The sequence below is a fragment of the Drosophila pseudoobscura genome, chromosome 3, assembly GCF_009870125.1.
Source record: "Drosophila pseudoobscura strain MV-25-SWS-2005 chromosome 3, UCI_Dpse_MV25, whole genome shotgun sequence".
NCBI classification, from domain to species: Eukaryota; Metazoa; Arthropoda; class Insecta; order Diptera; family Drosophilidae; genus Drosophila; species Drosophila pseudoobscura.
In genome coordinates, this window is record NC_046680.1 from 5,693,807 (window position 1) to 5,702,981 (window position 9,175).

General features: G+C 44.5%; 3 protein-coding genes across 5 annotated transcripts; 1 reads left to right on the forward strand and 2 right to left on the reverse strand.

The window, feature by feature from the left end:
• The first annotated feature begins 579 nt into the window (after positions 1 to 579).
• On the forward strand, positions 580 to 2,686 carry Dolk (Dolichol kinase). Of its 2 annotated transcripts, XM_015183704.2 has the most exons (5): positions 580 to 900; positions 977 to 1,466; positions 1,536 to 2,187; positions 2,254 to 2,484; positions 2,559 to 2,686. In XM_015183704.2, the coding sequence occupies exons 1-4, from the start codon at positions 740 to 742 to the stop codon at positions 2,469 to 2,471; spliced, it is 1,521 nt and encodes a 506-aa protein (XP_015039190.1). In that variant the 5' UTR covers positions 580 to 739; the 3' UTR covers positions 2,472 to 2,484; positions 2,559 to 2,686. The 2 variants fall into 2 exon arrangements, with proteins under 2 accessions (XP_015039190.1, XP_001360277.1); XM_001360240.4 differs by having other exon boundaries at positions 2,254 to 2,684.
• Cdk4 (Cyclin-dependent kinase 4) lies at positions 2,508 to 8,227 on the reverse strand. Of its 2 annotated transcripts, XM_001360241.4 has the most exons (7): positions 8,005 to 8,227; positions 6,599 to 6,804; positions 4,973 to 5,138; positions 3,801 to 3,936; positions 3,413 to 3,741; positions 3,206 to 3,341; positions 2,508 to 3,132 (listed from the first exon to the last, which is right to left on the reverse strand). In XM_001360241.4, the coding sequence occupies exons 2-7, from the start codon at positions 6,684 to 6,686 to the stop codon at positions 3,049 to 3,051; spliced, it is 939 nt and encodes a 312-aa protein (XP_001360278.1). In that variant the 5' UTR covers positions 6,687 to 6,804; positions 8,005 to 8,227; the 3' UTR covers positions 2,508 to 3,048. The 2 variants fall into 2 exon arrangements, with proteins under 2 accessions (XP_001360278.1, XP_015039191.1); XM_015183705.2 differs by lacking the exons at positions 4,973 to 5,138; positions 6,599 to 6,804; positions 8,005 to 8,227 and adding an exon at positions 4,047 to 4,216.
• Positions 8,228 to 8,325: 98 nt separating this feature from the next.
• Positions 8,326 to 9,058, reverse strand: LOC4803572 (uncharacterized). The gene is made up of 2 exons (XM_001360242.4): positions 8,893 to 9,058; positions 8,326 to 8,829 (listed from the first exon to the last, which is right to left on the reverse strand). The coding sequence occupies exons 1-2, from the start codon at positions 8,925 to 8,927 to the stop codon at positions 8,397 to 8,399; spliced, it is 468 nt and encodes a 155-aa protein (XP_001360279.2). The 5' UTR covers positions 8,928 to 9,058; the 3' UTR covers positions 8,326 to 8,396.
• Positions 9,059 to 9,175: the final 117 nt, after the last annotated feature.

Sequence of the window (9,175 nt, forward strand, 5' to 3'; positions counted from 1 at the left end):
AGCTCCATGTACACATACCCTGGGGCAAATGGATGTTATAGAATTGTGAACACGTTTGTCATCGAAGACTCAGTAGGTATCAGGATCGACATAAATATATACAAGATACTAATAATGTACATGAATATGTCTAAAGAATATCAATTTGAGAAAAGGTCTTTATAAATCACGTTTCATCTTCATATAAAACTAACAAAATAGGGTATTCCAAGGCCTACACGCATCACAGTGACTCTTTTTTTGTCGAACTTTTCCGTTTAAACCTGTTTTTACAATAAATACAATAAAAGCAAGGATTAAAAACTATCCAATCTTGTAGAAAATTTATTCATCAATGGGATAAAATTATGTGGGCATTACTGAAAGATTTAGTTTGCCAGCATTATTCAATGGAATATCAAAATTGAGCAATATGAACGAATTTCCCTTTTCGTTTGTTTTGATTAACCTATTTCGCTACTTGTTTTTTGTTTGACTTATTTCGCTAAAACCTCTTTTTACGCAAAATCCAATAAAAGCAAGTGTTTACAATAAGCCAGTTAAGTAGAAAATTGATTCATCAATGGGCTAAAATTATGTGAGCACGGCTAAATGTTCTATATAGCTAGTAATATTCAACGGAAGAAAGAAAACGAGGAATATGTATTATAGAACTTGAAGAAAACGTCCAAGAAAAAACAAACATTTGGCACTTAGAAGCTGTATGCTTTAAGCTGAGAAACAAATAAAACAAGCGACAATGCGACGCTCAATCAGCGAAACAGAACATTCCGAATCGGACCTGTCCTCCGGCGCCACAACGGAGAGCAATTCCAGCGATTACGAGCAGGAGGATAGACACCACAGCAGCAGGGTCCACGACTCCACCACCGCCAAGCGAGACAATGTCATGCTGCCCAGGTGAGTCAAGCCTCTTCCGGGTGCAAAGTTCCCAGTTGATTAATCTTATCTTATCACCAATCCACTGGACGAACAGGCCCTGGGCGTCGAGTGGCGGTTGGATGTGCTTTCTGATGCCGCTGGCCTTGGCCTCACGCTTTCTAAACGCTCCGCCCTGCAATGAGCAGGTCCATCTCCATCTGATGTTGACGGTGACAGCCGCTGGCATGTGCGTGGAGACACTCTGCTTCTTCGTGTACTTCTTTGCGGACACAAGCATACTGGCCAAATGCATCATCAGCCTACTGCCGGGAACATTCACCGCACTTGGTTTCGGCTTCTGCCTGGGCACCTCCTGGTTGTTTGCTGTGGTCGCGGGGTTCCTGATGATAGCTGGCTACCAGCACTTTTACGTCTGCATGATGCGTGGCTTCTCACGGTGCTTCACCTACGGCGAGGCCTCCATTCTATTCCAAGGTCTTATGCTGTTCGTGATAAGCGCCACTTACCGGCTCTACGAACTGTGCTCCGCGGACGCGGATGCCAAGACCTTTAGTGATTTTCACCGACTTAATCTTATAATGCTGGTGGGTTTGGGTGATCATTCTGCCACATCTAATTCTTTCTAATCAGAATCAGAGCCCACTCTTTCACAGAATGCTTTGATGTGGCTGCTCATTCTCTGCGTGCTGGTGATCGCAGTTCCACGGCTGCGTGGGCCTATTCCTTTCTACCTGTTGCTGGGCCTCCTCGTAGTGGCAGTCACCAGTGCCCCCGTCACCAGTCCTGTGCCAATTGTGGCTCTGCTACAGTTCATCTTCAGGGACCCTAAGCGACTGCAAATCATCGGCTTCTACCTGGTACTCGTTCTATTGACCGGCGCCACCGTCACCTGGCAACTGCGGCACACCGTTCAAGCCAACACCCGAGTCCGTAAGATATTCCACCTGTTGATAGTGCTTGTCTTCGTTCCAGGAGTGCTCTTTCAGTGCACTCTACTGTACTTAGCCACGGGCATAGCGCTGGCGGCATTTGTGGTCCTGGAGCTGATGCGACTGCTAGAGATACCTCCATTTTCGGACAGGCTGACCGATGCTTTCCACTCCTTCCGGGATGAAAAGGACGCTGGGGTTCTGGCGCTGACCCCGTTCTGCCTGCTTATTGGATGCTCCATGCCCCTATGGCTGACTCCTTGCCCCTGCTCCGGAAAAGATACTTTGATCCTGCTCTCGGGCATCCTGGCAGTGGGCGTGGGCGACACCGCGGCCAGTGTGGTGGGCTCCAAGATGGGACGCAACATGTGGGGAAGTGAGTAGTGATAGGAGAACACTCCCATTGAACTGCTGACTAATATAACGTTTTCAACTCTTGCAGATTCCTCACGTTCCCTGGAAGGCACTATCGCCTTCGTGATGTCCATCCTTCTGTCCGTCTGGCTGCTGGAGGCGACCGGTCTGCTGGCCATGACACAGGCCAAGTGGTTCGCAACCATTTTCGCAGCCATCAACTCAGCCCTGGTGGAGGCCTTCACCGACCAGGTGGACAATCTGGTGCTGCCCCTAGTCTTTTATATACTCGTTGGCCTGGCCTGATTCTGATCTCCTTGTGAGTGCATACACATATACATGCATATTGACCAACACTAATTATTGGACTGTACTTTTATTTACGGTCCATAGGATCTATAACAAATTATGTAGGTATCAATGCATCATATATGTATACTTACATACATACATACGTGTATTTACAAACATAGTTTCTGCACATAGGCACAAATATAGATTATTTCTGCTGATGTACAAAATTTTGAAATTGTATAATGTATTCCTGAACTTGTTGTATCACATTTCGAATGGGACTGATCTTCCCCGAGAATCGTTCCACTTTTGGGGATTTAGCGGCTACACGTTTTGCGCACGTTCTACACTTAACTTACGACTTAAAACATATTAAGGTATGGTATTCATTCAGCTCCTGCTTCTGCCTTAGGACCTGGACCCGGGAGCAGGGCAAGACACCTAGACTGGAAAATGAACGACATGCTGGACTGCATTTAAAGGAACATTATGACAAGAACAAAACACTGGTTGCGGCCATCCAATGCGTACGAACTCCACCCGACTACGTCTGGGAGCTCTGTCCATTGTACCCATCGGTGGCCCTGTCTTAAAGAGGCTCCTGCGTGAAGTAATCGTGCTGTAGGCAAACCAGGGCCGAGGGGCGCATGTTTATGTCGTACGACAGCATTTGCTGGATGAAGTACATGGAGGAGGGCATTGATTAGTAAGTTTATCCAGACGGAGAGAGCAACACACAAACGTACATTCAACAGGTCATCGGAGAACTCGCACAGGTTGGGACAAAAGTCACGTGGCCGCTTGGGAAGGCGGTGAGGGAAATGCTCCCGTGCCACAGAGATGGTTTTGGGCCATTGCTGATCTGTGGGTCGGCCCGTCAGCCTACAGGGAAGAGATGGCAACAACAGAGATTTAGCTATATACATTACACACATATTTTATTCGATACATACTCGAATATACGATCCAGCTGGTTCTTCTCTGATGTGCCCGGGAACAGAGCCTTCCGGTTGAACATCTCAAAGATTATGCAGGCGGCACTCCAGAGATCCACGGAACTGTTGTAGGGCTGGATAAGAAGTACCTCGGGAGCGCGATACCACAGCGTAACAACCACTGATGTCAGCTTCATTTCGGAGTTGTACGTTTTGGCCAGACCAAAATCGGCGATCTTCAGATGGCCCTGAGCGGAAACTAGCAGATTCTGCGGTTTCAGATCGCGGTGGATGATGCGATGCGAGTGCAGAAAGTCCACGCCGGTCAGGAGCTCCCGCGACAGACGCTGCCAGATGGGATCGTTTAGTTCCACAGTTTGACTAATGAGGTATTATGCGTAATCACCTGGATTGTGATGGGGGACATGCCCGATTTGGGCAGGCGTTCGATGAGGTCAGACAAATCCTGCTCCAGGTGCTCAAAGACCAGGAGAATCATTAGTTGTCCGTCGCGCTCCAGAAACTGGCATACTTCGAACAGTCTGCAATAAGAGGGGAAATCAGAAATGGACTTTTTATATACATACATATGTATGTGATGTGCATGCTCTGAAAGCGAGAGAATATCGTGATAAATATCTGCGTTACAGACCTTAGACCGACGCTGTTATAAAATGACGCTAGTATTGCGCCAGTGGCCATACTGCGGCCAATTCTTGGACTACAAAAAACACTCCAAACAAACACATGCGCACTTTTACGATATTGCGATCAAGAGAGAGAGAAAGACACACAGAGGTTGAGTGAACACTTTAGGGTGTTTAAGAGCGCCAACAATACTAACATATGTATGTTAGACAACAGTTTTCGTCTCTTTATTTTGCTCGTTACAATTTTTCATATTACACATTACTTTTTTTCTTAATTTAACAAACATTTGAAATCTTTTTGTAGAAATATTTTGTTTTACGAAAATGTTAATAAAAATTCTTCAACTTGAATTTTTGCCTCAACCTGTCTTGTTTCTCATTTCTGGCTGCTCATACCAACCAACACGTTTGATATCAAACAACAGAGCTCACTCTCCGGATCGTTTTATTTATACCGTATCTGAGCGAATGAGCACAAACCAATTGTACGACAGATATCTAACGTTGAGTGTGAGAGATTAAACATTCACTCTCTTCCACAACGTTATCAACAGAAGAGAGTCGCGCCGTTACAGTCGGCGCCACACTGCTTGACAGGCAGATATACGGGGAGAGAGGAGGGGGAACAACATTGTTGTAGCTTGGCTCTTTCTCTCTCTCTGTGTGCGCACTCCATACCCTTCCTTAACACCCCCTACAGCATTGAATGCATTCAGCAACCGAGACGAATTTCATGGCTGCTACCTGCGTTGAGGCAAAGGAAAAGTGCTAGATAAACAGTGATCGACACGACCCGCCCACCGCACACAATACGCGCTGACATTGTGGCTAGCCGTAATCAGCTGCTCCGGTTGGCCCCTGCAAAAATTAGCTGCCGAATAGTTGGTGCCCCATCCCCAATGGCTGTGATAACGGTCGCCATACTCACTTGACAATGTTGGCGTGATCGCTCGCATTGAGCTGCTTCAGCAGGGAGATCTCCCGCAACGTGGACATCGGTACTCCGTTCTCATTGAGGGCGATGCGGATCTTTTTCAGGGCCACAATATTGCCCGTAACTGTGTCCCGGGCCCTGTAGACAGTCCCATAGGCGCCTGCAAGAGTGAAATTCGCAAATTTAGAACCGAGTGTGATTTAAATGGAAATGTTAAATGTTAATCAAACAAAAGCAAATGCAAAAGCAAAAACAAAGGCAACGTCAAGGCCAGATAAGAACAAGTGAAATTACCGAATTTCGCATGGATGGGAGAAAGAGAGAGTGACTAGTCAGCTGTGTTGATAAGCAAGTAGAAAAAAGAACCGGCTGATTCGCGATAAACCCACCAACACGTCCCATTTCGATTGCCTTTAGAGGTTGGAATATGACGAAAGCAGGTAGCGGAGGTACCAGCAAAGAGAAAGATATAGGATCTATCGATTGGAATGCCAAAGAAAATACACGACTTTGTCGCCGGAAATTTATCACCCCAGACAGAGGCATGCGTGGGACAAGGCAGAAGTTATTTTCGTTGCCACCAGACGTATCAGATATTCCGCAGAGACAGCCAGAGAAAGAGTATATAGACAGAGGGAAAGAGAGAGAGAGAGAGAGAGAGGGGATAAGAGAGTGTGCTGTCCACTGTGCTGCCGAAAGAATTAAGCACAAAGCGAATAAATTCACGGAGAGCTCGCCCACACAATAGTGGCCAGGCAACTGAACTTCACCCCACCCCATATAAATACACCTTGGGTCAAGCACCAAGGCCAAGGCAAGCTCCAAAAAACAGTTAATTTTCGACTTCGCGTTCAACTTATTTCGACTATTGGACTCGTTTTCGCCGGCTGCCGACGGCTTCTTTCCTAACTTCGTAAACAAAAAAAAAATAATAAAAAAGATTAGCAACATTTTGCAAAAATCAAAACAACAACTAAACCGAAAGGTTGGAGAGCGAAAGCGAATGGGAAGAAGAGGCAATAATTGAATGCGAAAAACTTGTATGCATGTACTTATAGTACTGACCAAAAGGCCTACAGACAAAAAACCAGTAACCAGTAACAATATCCATCATTAACATTAACCAAGCTTCAGCGACGGCTCGGTGACGTAATTGATTGAAGTTTATGTACCGAAAAAATTCAAAAATGCTGCGTGAAATGTGTGTGTCAGCCCCTTGCCCGAATCGATCTGAGATCAATGAGATCGGCACGGTATAGATTTACAGACCAGACCAGGAACCACGTGACTCTGTAACTGAACCTGAAAAGTATGCAAGGAAATGAGATCTTCCCCTGAAGATTCTCAATAAAGGTTATTACTAGACTCTATTATTATTATTATTTCCCCTGTGCTGCGATTTTCCAAGAAAAATTAGTCACGATTCAAAAAAGTTTGTCAATAGCTAAACGATTGAGTCAACAGCACACAACGAATGATCTAATAACTTATAAAATGTGTATTCATAGGGAAACCATATCGAAAATACTTAGAAAAACCCAACAAACCCTCACCTAGTAAAGCCAACAACAATACCTTTAACCCGACCTATCCCAACGATCTGTAGCAGCTCCTACGTACCTGTTCCAATGATGTTGAGTTCTTCGTAGTCCTCAAAGTTTCTTCCATTGGACATCTTCTGACGCTTGTGTTGAGGCGATTGTGACATGTGTATATTCTTATGTTTGATTTGGCTTGTTAGTTGGGATATTATATTACAATGGGATTACGCAGGGACGAGAACTTTTACCGATACATAAAGGGCTGGACATGAGCATGTGCCTGCACTATTGAGAAATTAAATTAAATTAAACACTGATAAGAATATCCATCACCGTCGATGGTTTGATAGAATCCTCGGCCGCGTCCTTGATATCCGCGTGTGCGTACCAAAGCGAAACGGTGGAGGGAAAGAAAAATAGAGCGTCTGCTCTACTGATAACCTAACCAAACTTGCGATAAAGCTACGTGTGACAGGTGTTAATAGGCCCGAAATACTCGGCCTCGCCGAGCAGACTGCCTCCTCCGTTCTGGCGCTGCTAAGGTCATTGAACCTTTGTGCCGGCTAATGTTAATGTTTTCCGTTTTATTGCTTGTATTTTATGCTCAGACGATCGAGAGAGAGCGGCTTTGCTTAGCTTTAGTTATGATTAATTCATGTTACTGTTGCTTGCTCTTCCAATTCTTCGTCTTCCCTGCTGATCCGTCTCTCTCTCTCTCTCTCTCTCCCTTTCTTGCCTCTCTTTTGCCGTTTATCCTGTTACTTTTACTCCACAAGCCAAAAGTGAGCGAAAGAGAGACAGAGTGTGCAAACTAGTTAATGTTGCTGCTTTTGCTTTTGCGCAAAACCGACATTTTTCCCCCATTTGTCAATTAATTCTAATCGCGGGACGGAAAAAAACAACAGCAATGCAGAAGCAACAAAAACACAACAAAAGCTGCAAAGGCAACAAAACAGAAGCAAAAACAGGGCAAAGAGGCAGAGGTAAAGCAAATGCTAAGAGCGCAGACACTGGCAACGACGCTGCTCATGTACTGTAATTTATGCGCATGGAAATGCGCAGATCGCGGACGCGATGAAGGAATCTTAGTCAATAAATTGTTAAACAGTTAATTTTGTAATACAAATACGCCGCACCCCGCACGCGAGCACTACACGCACGAAATGGAACTTTTCTCCTCCCGCATCATGAATTCGTTTCTTTTTGGTTATTCCGCAGCTAACAATTTTCGGTGTCGCGTTTATTTCAATGCCAATGTTTTTATATATGTGTGTGTGTAAGATATTAGTTAAATATTTAAAAAAAAAAAGTGTTTTTATTTGTCAAGAGACCAACTCGACTCACACACACACACACACGAACCCGATCGCACTCTAAAACAGACGTGATCTCTACACACAGGCACACACAACACACTTAAATGAATATAAAAAATTTTGTTGAACAAAATTTGTTCGTTCCGTCCGGAAACAATTTTGAATTTACTTTTTTAATCAGCAAGCAACCGCGATGCGGGGGCCTAGGTTGGGCCATGCAGCAGTTTAATTAAGTTTCTTAAAACAAAGATTTAACAATATTTGTAAGATCACGGCAGCGAGGAAGTCGAATCGAGTCGTTTGGTTTGGTTGCAAATGCTCACGCAAGAAAATGGCACTCAAAGCTGGTCCGTTTACGATATTGCTAACATAGCTTTCTCTTGAGCCTTTTAGCGCAACAGCACTGTTAAAGATATTCGAAACTGCGCGCTCTTCGAAATCGGTGGGGGAGGAATTAAAGCGAATACCACCCACACGCAAAACCGACGGCTATATAAATTTAGAATTTATTTTAAATTAATAAAATGAAAAACACAATCAATGTTAGTGGTTAATTCTAGACTATAGGGCGGCTAATTTTGCATCCAATTCTTTCATATCGACGCCTATTTCGATGAGACGTTTCTCCTGCTCTTTGGTGTCCAGCCCGTGTTCCTTATTGTATCTGTAGTTGACTGTCAGCTGCACCTCCTCCATGTCGCTTACATGGTCGTACAGATTTCCCCCCAGCCGTTCATCAATGTCACTTTCCTCGCGAAGGCAGCAGAAATACAAGAGAAATACGGCCAAGCTGGCTGAGATCACGTAGGGCTGGTACCAGAGGGATTCATCATCACCCCCACTTCGAGTGTCCCGTGCTCGCCAAGTGGCCGCCTGACTGCCAAAGAACTGTATCGGCTCATTGCTGATCTGTCCCTCCTCCGGCTTCTTGTTTCCGTCGGCCAAGTTCTGGGCATAAAAACGCGGAGAGCCATAGGAAGCCGTGAACAGCTGCCTGAAGAAAAAATCGACAACTAATCTGAATTCTTTATGGTTGATAAAATATTGGTTTACTCACCTTGCAAGTCTTGTTTTTGTTAACAAACGCAGCATTTTATTTTCTCAAATTTTAAAAATTTTCTTTCAATCCAAAAATTTCATAACAAATGGTAAACAGCTGAGCGCCAGGGCAGTAGGAACGAAGACTGACTTCAGTCTTATTTGTTTGACCTTTTTCGCTAAAGCCCTTTTTAGACACAATCTAATAAAAGTGATACAAAAATAAACCGGTCAAGTAGAAAATTGATTAATTAATCGGATAAAATTATGTGGGCATGGCTAAATATTCTATATAGCTGAGA

What these genes read in the sequence shown, in the direction of transcription:
- LOC4803572 (XM_001360242.4), bottom strand. Translation starts at nt 8,927, where the DNA reads ATGCTGCGTTTGTTAACAAAAACAAGACTTGCAAG. An exon ending in ACAAAAACAAGACTTGCAAG is followed by an intron (nt 8,830 to 8,892) that starts GTGAGTAAACCA and finishes TTTTTTCTTCAG; the next exon opens with GCAGCTGTTCACGGCTTCCT.
- Dolk (XM_015183704.2), top strand. Translation starts at nt 740, where the DNA reads ATGCGACGCTCAATCAGCGAAACAGAACATTCCGAATCGGACCTGTCC. An exon ending in GACAATGTCATGCTGCCCAG is followed by an intron (nt 901 to 976) that starts GTGAGTCAAGCC and finishes CTGGACGAACAG; the next exon opens with GCCCTGGGCGTCGAGTGGCG. An exon ending in GGGACGCAACATGTGGGGAA is followed by an intron (nt 2,188 to 2,253) that starts GTGAGTAGTGAT and finishes CAACTCTTGCAG; the next exon opens with ATTCCTCACGTTCCCTGGAA.
- Cdk4 (XM_001360241.4), bottom strand. Translation starts at nt 6,686, where the DNA reads ATGTCACAATCGCCTCAACACAAGCGTCAGAAGATGTCCAATGGAAGA. An exon ending in ACTCAACATCATTGGAACAG is followed by an intron (nt 5,139 to 6,598) that starts GTACGTAGGAGC and finishes TCACTCTTGCAG; the next exon opens with GCGCCTATGGGACTGTCTAC. An exon ending in GATCACGCCAACATTGTCAA is followed by an intron (nt 3,937 to 4,972) that starts GTGAGTATGGCG and finishes CTCTTATTGCAG; the next exon opens with ACTGTTCGAAGTATGCCAGT.